At 44.0% G+C, this 17,103-nt stretch overlaps 1 protein-coding gene across 7 annotated transcripts in view; it reads left to right on the top strand.

Moving 5' to 3' along the window:
• Window positions 1–17,103, top strand: part of ASAP2 (ArfGAP with SH3 domain, ankyrin repeat and PH domain 2) — a 177,223-nt gene that overhangs the window by 50,343 nt on the left and 109,777 nt on the right. For 6 of the 7 annotated variants that reach the window (XM_044771922.2, XM_044771918.2, XM_044771926.2 and 3 more), the window contains exon 2: window positions 12,082–12,154. The exons of the other annotated variant lie outside the window; for it this stretch is intronic. In XM_044771922.2, coding sequence (XP_044627857.1) covers window positions 12,082–12,154 — 73 coding nt within the window. The remainder of the gene's footprint in view (window positions 1–12,081; window positions 12,155–17,103) is intronic. 7 annotated transcript variants of the gene reach the window in all.

Here is a 17,103-nt window from a genome sequence, read left to right as displayed (position 1 = left end):
ATCAAATGCAGTACACTCAGGGTGGCGGGAGCCAGGGCAGTCACGTGGTCTGAGGAGGTAGCCTCAGTAGCTTTCTCGGTGAATGGGAGTGGGCAGCATCCATGGGATGGACAGAGAGCTCCATATAGTTAAAACCTCGGCTCTGGCCTAGGTTAGTGGAAGAGAGCTTGCATGGGGGGTGGGGAGAGAGATGGCTTTCCCTGAACATTTGAGAAGGCAGCAGCAGAGTCCAGTGAGCACCCCTGTGCTCCCCCGGCTCAGGACGGGAGGCTGTTATAAACACAGGGTGGGGAACACAGTTCTGGAAGCTTGTCGTCAATTTGCTGGAGCTCTCCTAGCCTTTCATTAGTTCAAAGCCAAATAAATGGCCTTCGGCAAGTCATTTAAACGCTTTGAGTCAGTTTCTTCTGCTTTAAATTGGAGGAACTGATGGTGATTTCACGAGGTGTTGTAAATATTGTGTAAGATAATGGACGTGGAAGTGCTTTGTGGGACATAAAGGCTGTGTACTGGGGACTGTGGACGCCTTTTTAGACTATGTACCTGCTCTCTTTGGAACTAAGAGGTGTCTCTCTCACATGCTGACCACTCTATCTGAGTGGCACAGTGGTGCTTTGTTCCTGGGAGCACTCTTTGAGCTTTGGGGGCCATCCAGTCCCTCTCCCCTTAAAGGTGCGGCTGTTTGTGGGGGGAGGGTGGACAGAGCTTGGACTGCGCTGGGCTGATACACATGTGTGTCACACAGGTGTGAGGGGGCAAGCCTGCCTAGAAGCCTTGCTTTGTGGAGATCGCCATGCCAAGGAGTCTTCAGGGTCAGGGAGCAGGGAACAGACTAACACCAGGTGCCCACCCACTCCCCTTGCACTTCAGAACTGGGGTTCCACACTCTGCTCCATTTAGCCCTAAATGTTAAAGCTGAGAGGGGCCGGGAGATGGCCCTGTGGCCGAGTGGTTAAGTTTGTGCACTCCACTTTGGCGGCCCAGGGTTTCACTGGTTCAGATCCTGGGCACGAACATGGCACCACTCGTCAGGCCACACTGAGGTGGCATCCCACAAAGCACAACCAGAGACACTCAAAATTAGAATATACAACTATGTACTGGGGGGCTTTGGGGAGAAGAAAAAAAGAAGATTGGCAACAGTTGTTAGCTCAGGTGCCAATCTTTAAAAAAAAAAAAAAGCTGAGAGGGGACAAGTGACTCCCCTCTGCAAAGGTGACCCAGAGCACCCTGCACCGCCACTTGCTGTGTGGCCCTGCCTTTTTCTCTCTGTTGCCCTTTGGGGAATTGGAGACACACACCAGGAGAAGTTTGAGGAATTTAAATTTTGCTGGGAAAAAACTTATTAGTGGAAATGAAACACTAGCATGAGCTACAAAGTTATTTTTTTCTTAGAGTTTTATTTTTTTTCTCATTATCATAGTCATTATCAGACCTGAAAATATTTATCCTGTTGATTGGGACAGTACTGGGGTGATGGTTTCTAAACAGCTGCTTTACTTGGCAGAGTGTAGATCTAGCCCCTCTGAGAACCAAGGACACTAATAATGGCTATCAATTCTTGAGTGCCTCTCGTATACCAAATACTGCATTTATTGGTGATCTTTTCATATGAAGTAAATCTTATTACTTCCAATGTATAGATGAAGAAACAGAAGTCAGTGAGGTGAAGTAAATTTTCTGAGGCCGTGCTGCCAGTAAGTGGAGCCTGGTGTAGAACCACGTCTGTCTAACTCAGAAACCAGTGACTTTTAACCACTGCCCTATTCTAAAGGATCAGCACTGAGGGACCAGACTGATCGGTTTGATTGTGTTCTTTTCTTTTTGGTGTCTTCTGGTAGGTGACGTTGTGGAGTTAGGGATGTGGATATAAGAAGGGAATTAGGAGACTTGCATGGAGTAATAGTTTTTCCCGTTTTCAATGCATATATTGCTTAAAGTTTCTGCTCACAGTTACAAGTTGTACTTTTTGAAAGAATACATAAAACACGAACATGGCAGCCAGTTGACAGCAGAAAGTCCACCATTGAGGGCTGGGGTAGAATGATAGAGCCTGGTCCGCTGAAAGGGATAAGGGCTGGGGACAGATGCCACAGAATGGATGTGGTGGTGTCTCTGGCAGGCCTCCAGAGCCTCCGGAAGCGAAGTCCTGTGTAGTACTCCTTGTCTGCATGTGGGGCTCAGAAAGAAAACAGTTCTCTGCGTCTCCTGTCCCCTGTTTATATTACCAAAGTGGAGTTCATGTGGCTTGATCCTTGTTTCCTGGGGAAGTCAGCCTGGCTTGTGATTACATTGTCTTCTGGGACTGGGACAGATGTGGAAGGCTGACCTCACTCCCAGCCCAAGGTCGCCTTCCCAGCCTCTTCTCCCACTTCTTCTGGATCCCCAGGCCTCAGGCGCCTGCGCCAGGGCAGTGGCCTCACCCATTCTCCTCCCACTTCCTTCAGTGATGTGTTGGCACCTTCTGGCATAATGTCCCCTGTTTTGTCTATGGCTATTCTCCTGAGATAGCACACTTCCTGCCTTGCCTCTGAGCTCTTTTGTCATTTCGGGGGCAGAGTTTGAATAATGTGGTGTTGGGCGTGTCGGGGCACCCCAGGCCAGGCCCCACTTCTGCCCCTGCGTCTCCTCCAGGAACAGGGCACCAGGGCCACGGAGACCAGCAGTGCCTTTCTTTGCTGCTGGGACCTTGTAGGTATCTTGCCAAAATTTCTTCCCCCTTTCAACTCCCCCCATCTCCCAGAAGCTTTTTTCCCCCTAAACAAAAATCAGGATGTGAAGCATTTTCGTAAACCTAGAGTTCACTATCATCTGTTTCCGTTTCTTTAAATAGTGATCTAGCAAGCCTGTGCTCCCGGCTGACATCTCCAGTGGTAGGTTCACGGCGGTTCCTGTGCATAGTTTGTTCTTCAAACTTGATGAGCCTCAAGGCTCTCCTTCGTTAACACGAGCGTTTGTACATGGTCTGTGTTCTCTTATAGTCCACTTCAGTCATGGTAACCACTGTCTAGAATTTTAATCATACAAATGCACTGTAGTTTGTGTGATCACTCTCCTAGGTTGGGCATTTGGGGTTCTTTTCCACTTTTTTCTCTTTTAAAAGTCTTGCTGAGAACATCTTTGTGGACACAGCTTGTGGGGAAAGGAGGAAGGACGTGGGAGCGTATTTCAGCTCTTGGGATAGAAGAGAAGGGGAGGAACGGCTTTGGTGAAGCGCTGTGCTCCCTCTTGCAAGCCTGCGTTCCAGAAGACTGGGGCAGGCAGCGGTGCTTCCGTGGGTGTGTCGGGGCGCAGCGTGTGACACCAGTTTTGTTTTGTATTTTGAACCATTGGCCTTCCACCCCAGGCCTTTATTCTTTTGGTTTGTATTTGTTTTATCTGCCCCAGAACTTTCAAGGGTTTTCATGTTTTATGAGTTCTCAGCTTCCTGGGGTCCAGCTTCTGATGGCCACTCATGGCTACCTTGAGCGTGCTCCAGGGCACAGCATTTCCACTGGGTCAGGTTGGGTTACTGTGATGTTCCTTTTTATTCCATAGGGCTGTTCTCTTTCATTATTGATTTTTAACCACACAAGTCACACATGAATATATTCCTGTAGTAAATATTTCAAACAGTACCAAAAATGAGTCTCCCTTCACTGTCTCCTCAGGTAACCACTATGACAGTTTCATGTGTAGTCTTCCAGGACTTTGTTCTGTGTATATATTTATATATGGAAATAAGCAATTTTGAGTGTTTTTCTTTTTTGTTTAATCATTTCTTTGGGTTTTTTTTTTTTAAACTAGGTTATATAGTTTTTTTTCTTTAGTGCAGGACTTCTCAGAGACTTTCCCCCCGCCCCTGGAAGATTGGCGCTGAGCTAACATCTGTTGCCAATCTTCCTTTTTTGTTTTTTCCCTCCCAAAGCCCCAGTACGTAGTTGTATATCCTAGTTGTAGGTCCTCCATGTGGGATGCCTCCACAGCACGGTTTGATGAGCGGTGTGTAGGTCTGTGCCCAAGATCTGACTTGGCAAACCCTGGGCCACAGAAGCCAAGCACATGAACTTAACCACTCAGCCACAGGGCCGGCCCCCTCTTTGGCATGTTTTTGTGCTCAAAGTTAAACAGGTCCTCAATACCCTACTCAATGTGAAAATAATTGAAAAAGGTAACAGTGGAGGATATTAAGTCCTTCATTTTCCTTAATTTAAAAAAGTCCAAGTATACTGTACCCATGTTAATGATAGTCTAAAAGTAGAGAAGCCCAGAAAGCCCGCCAGCTTCCCGAGACAGCAGTGATTATCTGCTTCCTGTACCCTTATACACACATGCACAGTTTGTGTGTATAATACAACACTTGCTGTCCTCTCTCATTTGTAACGGGTCACTTCTCGCTTTCACAGTGTTTTGTGTGTGTGCTCAGTTGGTTTAATAAATAATCTTGTACTTTCCTACTTCCCAAGATGGAATTTTTAATAAGCTCTGTTGCATTTGGATCTTTTGTAAAGCTGCTTTACTTGCTTTTTGCTTTCAGTCCCCTATACACGCACATGGGTCACGGGTTGGCCGCATGCACGTGGGTTGGGGGTGCTGGCGCCCATCTGCTGATGGATGGCCCCCTGGGTATGCACCTGTTGCAAGCACCTATGTTTAAGGACGTGGCCAAGGTCCAGTTGGCAGTTGGGGGTGAGGGGACAGGCTGTTCTCTGAAGAGGTGGGCCACGCCCTGGTTCTGGCAGATAAGCACAGAATCTGAGACGTTCTCAGGAATAAAAATAACATGTAGGAGAAAGATGCAAGAAGTGTATCTGTTGTGTTTGCCTGCCCTCAAGGGTTGCCTCCTTTAGGAGCAGGCAGAGCTGGGTTCTGTTTTCACCTGTCTCCAGCTTACTGGCTGTGTCTTCTGCTCTCTGATGGTCTGGGAATGGGAGAGCTCTCGAAGCTCCTCTCACTCACTGTGAGTGACCAAAATGCTAGGCTAGTAAATGACCCCTGTGAGTTCACTTTCATTTAGGCCACATTTCTGACTTTCCCCCCAAACTCTAGTTGATCTTAATTTATTTTCTATAAAAAAATACTCTAAATTTACTTTTATTCATATTAGTATATTGTATATGTATATGAAGAAATATACTGTAATTGAAGGAATGATTATAAAGCAAACACTCATTCACCCATCACCTGTCCTTCGTGGTCATCGTCAGCATTCCAGGAACACTCGTATGTCCCCGCATCCTAGCTCTCTCAGAGGTAGCCGCCATCCTGACTGTGCAGTCCTCATCTCCTTGCTTCTGTTGGTAGTTTTATCAGCAGTACATACATCCCTAAACAAACAATATAATCTAGTTTTTCCTATTTTTTTTAAGCCTTTATGGTATTATATTGCATGTGTAGTTTTGCAGCTTACTTTTTTTGCTTAATATTTTTTCAAAATTCACTTGTGTTCTGGGAAGGTAAAGTTTGTTCGTCTCCATTGCTGGCTAGCACTATTATACGAATATATGACAATTCATCCATGTTACCATTGACAGACATTTGCGTTTGTCCAGTGTTTGGCTGTTTTGAGGAGTGTCATGAACATTCATTCTTCTGTGTGTGTCTTCTGGTGCAGACGTGTACATACTATGAGTAACTTCAATTTTATTAGACAGTACCAAAGTATGCCCTTGCAGTTTATCCTTATGCACACGTTTTATACAGCTGTGATTTAGCTTGGATATTTATTTGATCTTAATTCTTCATGACACCTGCTATTCTCCAGGCCTCTGCTTTATTCCCAGAAGGAGGTAGATCCATTATTGCTCTGGCTTTAAACTGAGCCTGTGGACTACACTGTGTTACTGTGCTTCCCAAAAGCCTTCTGGAAATATTTGACACTGTCATTAATGCTCTCTGTTACTTCAAAAGTAAAGTCAAATGTCTGATGAGACAAAGCTGCCATCTAGATTTTTTTATGACTCTTTCTTGGCAAAGCTATGTTTGGGGCACAGATCTGAGTGTTGTTTTATTTTGTATTTTGGTCTACTGTCTTTCAAAAATGTCGTTTCCTCTCAGGTTGGCCTTTTGTACAAAGGGGAGATGCGATGGGACAGGAGAGTGGCATGTGACTCCCAGGCAGCCCGAGTGGGAGAGGCCTGTGGTCTGCCATCCTCTTTTCCTCTCCAGAGCAGCATCTTTGGGGGCCAAGAATGAAGCCAGGCCCTTCTCACCCGGCTGGCTTGAAGTGAGACCTTGAACTAGGGTCCTAGGGGCCAAACTGGTGCTGTGCCAGGAGGAGCAGGGGCTGGCTGATAATGTTGGAGCAACGTCTGCGTGGATCCTCTAGGCCAGGGGTCGGCAGACTTTGTGAAGGGCCGGATAGTAAATATTTTAGGTTTTGCGGGCCTAGAGGCAAAATTGAGGATATCATTTAGGTACTTATATAATGAAATAAATTGCCACAGACTTTTTATTAACAAAATTCAAAATATAATACTAATCATGGAGTACAATTTTTTGGTAATTCAGGTCCACTAATGAGAAGAGTGGAATTCTTTCTGGGGGGATAACATTTCTCTCTCTCTCTCTTTTTGTTTTTTTTTTGCAAGGAAGGGTTCGCCCTAAGCTAACATCTGTTGCCAGTCTTCCTCTTTTTTTCCCTCTCCCCAAAGCCCCAGTGCATGGTTGTATATCATAGTTATAAGTCCTTCTAGTTCTTCTGTGTGATCCGCTGCCACAGCATGGCAGCTGACATGGGTGGTGTGGTTCTGCCACCTGAAAACGAACCCGGGCTGCCAAGGTGGAGCACGTGGAACTTTAACCACTAGACCATCAGGGCTGGCCCAACATTTCTCTTAATTGGAGTTCAAAGTTAGTATTCCTCACCTCATCATCACCTCAACTGGAAATGTTCCTCAGTACAAATCCTTAGCTCACAGCTGCATAAAAGCAGCCGGATTAGGCCTGCGGCCCAGAGATGCCCACCTGTGCTCCAGGCTTGTCTTCTTAGACAGACTGTGGGTTTGGCCCCCACTGTCCCGTGTCAGGATGAAGGTGCCTCCATGCCAGGATGAAGGTCCCTGTAGGGCTCTGGGAATAAAGACTAAGTCAGCCCTCTGAAGGGAGGTGTGTCACATGGTGATGTTTGTGCTAAGCCCCTGGAAGGAAGAGGGAGTGTACCCCCTAGATGATACCAGTGGCTTCTGGGACAGCCCTAGGGGATGGCACCCAGAGGGATCTGCAGGTACAGAGGAAAAGCATAAACAGGGTGGCATGTTTAGAAATAGTTTGTTGGGTGTGGCTGGAGCTCTTGAGAAAGGTGACAAGACATGAGAAGTTGAATTTTTAATTCTATTAAATTTTAATTTTACTCTAAATATTCCTATGTGGCTAGTGGCTGCCATATTGGTCAGCACAGGTCTGAAAAGAAAAGGGAGCAGTCTTGTGATATCCTCCCCAGGGAGGGCCTCTTTTCCCATGCTGCATGCTGCCCCGGGGCAGTGGCTGCAGCTTGGATGGGGCAGAGGACTCTGAAGAGAGCTGCTGTCGTGAATAAGAGCACGGCTATTAATATAACAGCTCAGGGGATCGAAAGAGACGCTTTTAGAGTGGTTGCAAGCAGTTATTTATTTTCCTCTGAAATATCTGAGACACGTCCCTACAGTCTTGTTTATGTGATAAATTTACTCTCTGAAACCTGTTTTATAAACTGAAGGTCAGTTTTAGTCTAGCTCCTCAGAATTAATGAGGTTTGGCCAGACTTAAGTAGTTGTGCAGTTCCTACTTAGGTCTGTATTGGCTGTTAGATTTTTGCCTATGTTTATAGTTTTTACACATTCTAGCCAAAGTTGCAGCTTTTTTCCTTCTCCTGAGCTTGGGTAGGTTGTTTCTAGGGGGAGGGTGTGGGTGGGTGCTAATCCGGTGAGATAGCTCAGCCTGATTGGTGGACACCTTTGGTTTCTGAGTCTCTCAAGTTTTGTTATTTTTTTTGTTTTAAGTTTCCAGTGCTGTTTTTATATATAATTGACTGAAGAGTTTTTCTAGCACTCAGTCTTAGTCATTCTAACTTCTCCTAACCAAGTTTAATCTTAATTACCTATAAATATGCACCATAATGAAGGGTGTGTTTTTGAGTGGGGAGGTAATTGCTTTTCCTTCTTGCAGTTTCAATTAAAAATTACATCTACTGCCTACCTGGCCTTTATTTATACTCTCTTCTTAACAGACTGTAGAAAAGCAATAGTTACTGTTTATCCACTCATTCCTGAGTCAGGAAACAGTACATTCCCTTTAACGACAAAGATAGAATTTCCATATAGTGGCATATATTTTTACAAGACTTTTATACAGTAAATGACTAGGGAGTGGTGTGTCCCACAATATAGCTTGGGAGGAAATATAATGTGTCAGAGTTCAGCGGTGTTGCAAAGCATATTTCATCTGTCATTGGCCTTCCACAGTGAAGTATCTGACTACCTCCAGTTTCCATTTTTCTCAGCACGTTTGAGCCAAAGTCCTGTGGACAGAAGATCGCTCTGTCATCTATGGGAGTGCCAGAAGCTAGAGAGCTAAAATCCAGTTGAGAGAGACAGAATAGATCTCCCTGGCCACTCACTGACTTTTCCAGAATGTCTCCTGCCCTGTGTGGAGCCCCAAATGGCTTCCCAACTGTGGGTCCCCACCAGGTCCCTCACCTTTGGGTAGCCTTTCCTGAATCCACTTCCTGTCTGCCCAGATTCACTGTTCTCACTGTGGCCTGAATGACCTTCCAGTACGGGTCTCATCTCCCCCTGCTAAGAAGGCTTCGGTAGCTGCCTCTCATCTCTGGGCTCAGCAGGGGCACCGTCACCAGGATTTGAGCCCCTGCCAGTCTTTCTAGTCTCATAGTCATTTACTGAGCTGTGGTTTGAGTCAGTCTGTGCCAGGCTCTCTGTTGGGCACTGGGGACACAGTGACAACTTCCTGCCCTTAGAGGAGAGCATTAGAAAAGGTTAAAAAAAGAAGAAGTAGAATTAATTTTACTGATACCTTCTTTAAACTAATATGTCCAAAATATTGTTTTAACGTGTGGCACTAACCACATTTCAATGCTCGACAGACTCATGTGGCTAGTAGGTTCCACAGTGGACAGCACGGGTCTCAAGGCAGAGCTGGACAAGTGAAAAAAGCAGGTGTGTACATGATAAGTCCTGGGCTTCTGACTTTTGTCATAGTTCTTTGGTGTTTATTTAGGAGATTGTCTTTTGCTAGATTGTAAACCCTGTGAAGGTATGGGCATTGCCCTGTTTTGCCCACCAGGGTATCTCTAATACCCAGCTTAGTACTTGGCAGGTTTAGGTACTCAGTACATTTATCAGATGAACTATTTTTATTTTTTTTAAAGATTGGCACCTGAGCTAACAACTGTTGCCAATCTTTTTTTTTTTTCCTGCTTTATCGCCCCAAATCCCCCCGGTACATAGTTGTATATCTTAGTTGCATGTCCTTGTAGTTGTGTATCAGATGAACTATTGACTAAGCACAGGGTGCTACAGGAAAAGCTGGGATGAGTACCTCACTCATCCGAGAAGGCTTCCAGGAGGAAGAGATGTCTGAAAACCAAGCTGCAGAGTCAGAGCTGAAACTAAGGGATCAAGAGGAGAGGGAGAGCATTCTAAGGAGGGAAGTAGGTATACCGTGCTTGGAGTTAAAGAGAAGGAAGCAGTTGAGTGGGGCACTACAGTAGTTCACTGTGATGGAAGCTTAGGGTACAGGTGAAAGTGGGAAGAAGTCAAGAGGTGAGGCTGGAGAAGCAACAGGGGCAGATCGTGACCAGGTCTTAGGGCTGTGCTGCAGAGTTGAGACGTTATTCTGAGGACATAAGGAAGCTCACCAGTGACCTACGCTGGGAGCAGCCGCTCAGACTTTTGTTGTGTGTTTCTCTCTCCACACCTCCTAGCACATAGAAAGGGCTTAATAAGAATATTGTCTAAGGCCGGCCGGTGGCGCAGCGATTAAGTGGGCACATTCTGCTTCTCTGCGGCCCAGGGTTCACTGCTTCGGATCCCGCGTGTAGACATGGCACCGCTTGGCAAAAGCCATGCTGTGTTAGGCGTCCCACATATAAAGTAGAGGAAGATGGGCATGGATGTTAGCTCAGGGCCAGTCTTCTTCAGCAAAAAGAGGAGGATTGGCAGTAGTTAGCTCAGGGCTGATCTTCCTCAAAAAAAAAAAAAAAAAGAATATTGTCTGACTTAGGATATTTCTGTAGTGTCTTCTGCTCTCTGTAGGAAGCTTTAGCAAGAGGAGCAGGTTTTACATTTGAATGCGGGTCAGATAACTGTTCTAGCAATTTGGAAGACTGGACAGGGCCAAATTCTCTCAAAGTGCTAGACTGGATGTTGGTTAGATCAAATGTGTTTTTCAATAAGGGCCCTTCACTTGGGCCTTCCAGAGCTTTGATGAGTGCATTGAATGTGTGTCTTTGTATGTGAAAGCTATCCTTTCTGACATGCGGTCAATAAAGCTTCGACAACTAGTGTTTCTGACACAGCCCTGAGCAAATCCTTCTTCTTGCTGGCACTGGCAAAGAAGTCGGTGCATGCATTGCTGGATATTATTTGCTGAGTAACAGATTGGGAAGTAAAAGTTGATGAGACTTTCTGAGAAAGAGAGTTCAATAGTGATTTTCATGGGCTATTTACTGTTTCCAGATCCCTTTTTATGTTTTAAGGGAAGGTCAGGAATGGATTAGAGATGACCTCCTAAGAAAAAGAAGTTTTGACTCTCTTTATCAGTCCTTACCTACTCTTCTCTACAGTATGTCAGAAAATAATGCCTTTTTTATTGTTGTAACCACTGTCAGATGTCTGGTGCCTGGTGATCACTTTACTATTTAAAATTGTTGGCACCAATCATCTGTTTTTAGCATCCAATAAAATAGTCATTGTTGCATTAGGACTAGGACTTACGGTGCTCATATTAAAAATGGATTCAAAAGTTGATTCAGGAAGGCTGGAAGTCCAGAATCTGTTTCTCTTGAGGTGATATGCTCTATTTAAGATGATGTCATTGTAATTTTTTATGATCAAAACTTACAGTGACTAATAACTTATGTTATCGGGTATCTACTGTGTACCAGATATGGGGCTGGGTGCTTCCCTTGCAGTTCTTCATTTAGTCTTTACAGTAACCCTGTGATTGGTGTCACTGTCCCCGTTTACAAATGCTCTCTCCCTCCTGTCGCAACTAAAAGTGACACCCATTGCTCTTCTATGGTGTTTAATTGGGTTAAAAGGAGAGTTTACCCCTGTATCTGTTGTGAAAGCAGAGGTGTAATTGAGTCGCCAAGTTTGATTGAAGAAATCAACAACAAATCATCGAACAAATATTGTTTGAGCATCTACTGTGTGTCACGATTGTAAGTGCCTTATACTATTACTGTGTCGTGGTTGGTCTATAAATATTTGTTGATGTTAAATAAATACATAAGTGTGTCTACTTAATCATTCAACCTTGCAAAGAAGGGATTGTTCCTCCTGGTTTCTGGAAGAGAGATCTGAGGCTTGGAGAGGAATAGGAACATGACTTATAACACAGGGAACAAGTAGGTTCGTGTTTGGGTCTTTCTGAATCTAGAATGGGTTTACCTTCTCATGACTAGTCCATGCTGCCTCTGGCCAGGCCCGTCTGCTGCTACAAGTTGGCTTTCTTGGTCGGGGAGGGGGGACGTGGCACTCTGCCTCACCATACACCAGTCACAGCTCCTCCTGCTCACGATCCTTTGCTTCTGTCAGCGGAAGGGGCACAGACACCATGGCAGGCTGGCGTATTCCAGAGTATTGCGGGCTCACCGGGAGAACAGAGATTTGGTAGAAGCGGGGTTGGCCCAAGTTAACTCATTTCGCTGCAGAAGGCTCATGTCCAGCAGGTGTTGTGGACCGAAGGAAGAAGGAGCTCACATGCTTCAAGTGGGTGAGGCATGTGCAGAGGCGGTGGCTGTTAGTGACTGCTCAGTCCTCACACCACACTGAGGATTTGTCCCACAGCAGCAGTCCTAGAGTGGCTCTCCGTGGCCACTCGCTGGTCGTTGTGATCCAAGCTCAGCCACACGTTTTATTTAATACATTCTTTATATTTCAGGCTTTGGATGTGGACCGGATGGTTCTTTACAAAATGAAGAAATCCGTGAAAGCAATAAATATCTCTGGGCTGGGTGAGTATGCATTCTTTCCTAGGGGTTTCTTTGTGGGAAACATATTTGCAGTCCTGATGCCACAATATTGATCACCACTGATAAATAATCAACCAAACTCCTTTTTCTGGGAGTGCAAATTCTAGAAGTGAGTTGGGATGTTTAACTTTTAGAAGTGTATTTTGTTGTGCTAATTGTCTGATTCTGGTGTCGGGGTTCATCTTCCACCACCCTCCCCCTCCCCCCCCCCCCACAGTCTCATATTGTGCTTCCTGTTCTCTACAGTGCAGCTGGGTTCCCGCGATAGCTCTGCACGAACCAGCTTTGTCAAACTGATTGTCCAGGACACCAGACTCATTCCTGGGTTTCTTATTTGACTTGTGCTGTTAATCCTGTCAGAATGCCCTTCCCATTTCTCTCTTATCCAATTCTGGTCTGCCTTGTTTGGGGAGAAAATTAATAAATAGAAAAGCATAATCAACTACTCAATATTTTATCTAGACTTATAAATAGGTTTAAGAAAAGAAAACATTGCTACTTTCGACTCAAACATGGCAGGCTGCACATATGTGGCAGATCTACCCACTGCACAAAACTGTACAAGTAATAGAAAATATTCTTTATAAGTCAGTAAGTGACTATACAGTTTCACTCAGAAACAAGAAAGTGGCAGCCTTGGGAGACTAGAAGTTGTGAGGAATCCCAGAGAGATTGGATCAGGGCTGATGGATTGCAGAGAAAAAGGCCAGCCTGTAGAGAGCATACCACTGCTGAGGATGACAGAAACACTGTGGATGCCTGAGGGAGGTGGCCTGGGAGGAGGAGGGGCCCAGGGACTACTCACACAGAAGCAGTCAGGCACTTGATAAGTGTCTCCTTCACCCTGTGATTAGAGGAGAAGGACAAGGAATGTCTTAGGTGGTCGTGGTGTCAGGAGGGATGTGGAACATTCTGGAAGTACATGTCCCATGTAGCCCCCACCCTAGCCTTCTCTCGTCCTCAGTTAAAATAGTGTGAGCACAAGCTCCAGTAGCTGCTTTTGCCTCTCCAAGGAGGGCTGAGTAAGCCAAGATTGTGAAGTCTAGTAGGAAATTCCAACTGCAAACATGATATTATAATCAAGAATTGCCGAGTGTATTTAGAAGCAGATTTAACAAAAAATATCCGTGAACTCTACATTGAAAACTACAAAATGCTGCTGACAGAAATTAAAGAAGACCTAGATAAATGGAGGGATATATGATGGATGTGGGTTGAAAACTCAATATTGTTAAGATGTCACTTCTTCACAAGTTGATCTCAAGATTCGCCACAATCCTAATCAGAATTCCAGCTGAGGAAATTGACAAGCTGATTCTAAAATTGTATGGAAATGCACAGAACGTAGAATATCCAAAGCAATCTTGAAAAATAAATGAGTTTGAGAAAGAACTGTCTGACTTCAAGTCTTGTAAAACTATGGTAATCAAGACTCTGTGGTACTGGTGTAAGAGCCAACAAATAGATCAGTGGAACAAAACAAAAGCATCTAGAAACAGACCAACATTTAAATGTTTTTTTTTTTTAATTTTTCTGCAAAGTTGCCAAGACAATTCAATGGGGAAAGGAAAGCGTTTTCAAAAAATGGTGCTGAAACAACTGAATGTCAGCATGGGAACAAAGGAACCATGGCCCTCTCTCCATAAAACTTCCATAAAACACCTTCCATAAAACTTAACTTGAATTGGATCATAGATTTAAATGTAAAAACTGAAACTCTAAAACTTCTTGAAGAACACCTAGGAGAGAGTATCTCTGCAACCTGGGGTAGGCTGAGTTTTCTTAAACAGGACACAGAAAGCAGTACACCTAGAAAAAATCAATAAATTAAACGTCATCAAAATAAAAACCTTCTGCTTATTCAAAGATACTATTAAGAATAATAGCCTAACATTTGAAGAGCCCCCAAATCAAGAAACTGAAGAACTTACACTTGAGGAAACCGAATTAATAGGGTAATCAGAACACGACTTTAATATAAGAGCATATGATTAACATCCTTAAAGGGGCAAAGGAGATTATTAAAAATTTACTGAAATGGAGGAAGGTACTAGTAAAAAAAGAACCAGTGAAAGGCTTGGAAATAAAAAAATATTGTAGAAATAAAAACTAAAATTTGCTAAATTGCCAGATAGGAAGAGGTAATTAGTGAGGCCCCAAGCTACATAAATACAACACAAGAAGTTAAAGGAGTGGACGGTATAAAATAAAAAATAAGAGCCGCAGAGAGTAGATCCAGAGAAGTCAACAGCAGCATCCACCTGAAAGGAGTTCCAGAAGAGGGAAAAGAGAATGGAAAAGGGGAAATTTTGGAAAAATAGTAGCTGAAAAATTCCCAGAACTAAATATTTAAGATGTCAGATTGAGAAAGTCCTCTGAATTCTAAGCGGAGCAAATTATATATGTATATGTCTGTGTGTGTGTATATATATACGTATACACACACACACTCACACAAAGGTGTGTATTTATATATGTGTGTATATACGGACATGTATATATATGTATGGGTGTATATGTGTGCATATCTCAAGACATGTCCTATCTTGCCATCAGGGATAAAGAAGAAATTTAAAAATTACCAAGCAGAGGGAAAGCAAATATATGGGAAATACGATTTGGGGGAAATATGCTACAAAGTGTTTGTTTTAGAGTTTTGACTTTATAGATATTTTTCCTTCTTTTATTTTGCGTATTTTATATATTATAATCATATTGATGTTAAAATGGTTAGACAGACATTAAGTTGTTTATAAGTGCCAAATGAATGTGAAATAAGTTCAGGAAAGCAAAGAAGCGATGGGACTTAAGTTGTTCTTGACTGAGCTAGTTTGTAACTATGTTTGAAAACTTTTTGGACCTGGAGCTTATGGTGCTACCTGTGTGCCCTGAAGCAAATCATTTAGTGTCTTTTAGCCCTGGTTTCCATGTTTCTAAACTAATCCCTTTACGTTAAAATGTGTATCAGTGGTTCTTAACCAGGGTGATTTTGTCCCCCCACCGCCCCTGCCATTTGGTTATTAACAACTGAGGGGGAGGTGTGTGTGTGCATGTGCGTGCTATTGGCACCTAAGTGTGTGTGTGTGGGTGTGCGTGTGCATGCATGCTATTGGCACCTAATGCTTAGAAGGCCAGGGATGCTGCTGAAGATCCTATGATGTGCAGGATAGCCCCCAACAAAGAATTACTTGGCTCCAAATGTCAGTAATGCCAAGGTTGAAAAACCTTCATCTAGATGTTCTTCAAAGTCCTCTACAATTTTTAAAAAATAAACAAAATAGAAAAATCACCACCATTCCTAGCTTGCCAGTACATGAATATTGATTGATCAATTACCTAACAACTACTGATTTTATGAAAGAAGGAAATAGAGTTGGTTTTCAGTGACTGACACCTAACTGGAAATAAATGAATGTAGGGAAATCATTATTTTATTTTTATTTAAAAGTAATCAACAAAGGAAAGAGTGTAAAACTTTCTCCACTTAATACAGCACCGAGATTTGTTGAAACATATTCAAGAAGGTGGTCACCTGCCTCTGGCTCCTTTCCTGGATAAAGTGAGGGTGCATGGAGGAATAATGACCGTTTTTATGTTCTTGAACTCTTCCTGTGTACTGTGTGCTTTGCATACATTATGCTCATCTTCACAACAAACTCTTCTCAATTTACAAATGAGGACCTTGAGATCAGAGGGTAAAAGTGTTCCCAGGATGCTCCTGGAGCTTGGCTTCCTGCTGGCCCAGGGTTGTGTTCAGTGGCCGCTCTGCTGCGAGGTCCCCACGTGTCTTCAGTGTGTCTGATGCACTGACCGACTATCTTCAAGGCTTCAAAAAGTCACTTGGAGATGGACTCTCAGTTTTGCTGACGAATATTGGATTTCAAAAAATATCTTAAGAGATTTCTTTTTTTTGCTTTGTTCACCTGGGCTTTTGAGTTTATAATATAAGGCTAGTGTCTAAAAGGGATATTTTATGTTCTGATGAGGGTCAAAAGTGATTTTAAAGTCATGTTGAAAAGGCTGTTCTGATCAGAAGTAAAAGTGAAGTAATGTGCTTCTTGTGCAGACGTTGGCTACATGACTGCTTCTGGTCTTGAGGAGGGACTTGGTGTCTTTGAGGCTAGCCCAGCGCCAGCACTGTAGCTTTCCGACAAACAAGCCTCCGAAGGGAGAAGGTGTGAGCACTGTGGTGTCAGGAAGCTGGCCTTTAGGGTTAGCAGCACTTGCATCTAATCTGCCTTTCCGACGTGTTGCGAGGCACGTGCCTTAAACCTTACTCGTTACCCACCCCAGAGCATTTTTTACAATACAACCCAGTCGCTTCTTTGCCCAAAAACTCTGCAGTTTCTCTTTGTCCACATTGGCATTCATGAAGGCGAGTTCTAGAGCCTGGGAGAGATGGGGAAGGCCTCTGTGGGCTCTAGAATTTTAGGGAAATTGGGCTAAAGCACAGGTACACAGGTTTCTCTTCCTGCAGGACTAGCCAGAGCTTTTAGTATGCTAATGTGTGTTGTGAGAGGAATAGTCTTAATCTTTTCCAAACTTATTTGCCTCTGAAACTGCCACTGCCTGCTTTAATCACCCCCAGCATCAGCCTCAGGTTAGTAAGCACTGCGAACCATCAGATGTAGCCCCAGCTCCTTGCTGCACCTGGACCCAGGCTACCCGTCTAGAGGTCCCTCTCAGCTCTGTGTGCTCTTCTTTGAAATATCTTGCAGCTTTCCTCAGAGTGCCACATGTTGTGCCTTCTCCCCTCTGCACATGCTCTTCTGTCTGCTTGAAATGGCATTTTACCACATTTATCGGAGGAAACAACCTTAAGGAAGTTGAGAGGTTTGTTCTGGAATTTTGACACAGCTCTTTGGGCACCAGCCTGTGTCCTTTCTGAGGAACCACACATACAGCAGGCTGACCGCTAGCCTGACCTTGCA

The sequence above is a fragment of the Equus asinus genome, chromosome 6 (genome assembly GCF_041296235.1).
Source record: "Equus asinus isolate D_3611 breed Donkey chromosome 6, EquAss-T2T_v2, whole genome shotgun sequence".
Classification (NCBI taxonomy): domain Eukaryota; kingdom Metazoa; phylum Chordata; class Mammalia; order Perissodactyla; family Equidae; genus Equus; species Equus asinus.
Note: the sequence above shows the minus strand (reverse complement) of the source record. Positions and strands in the feature narration are given on the sequence as shown.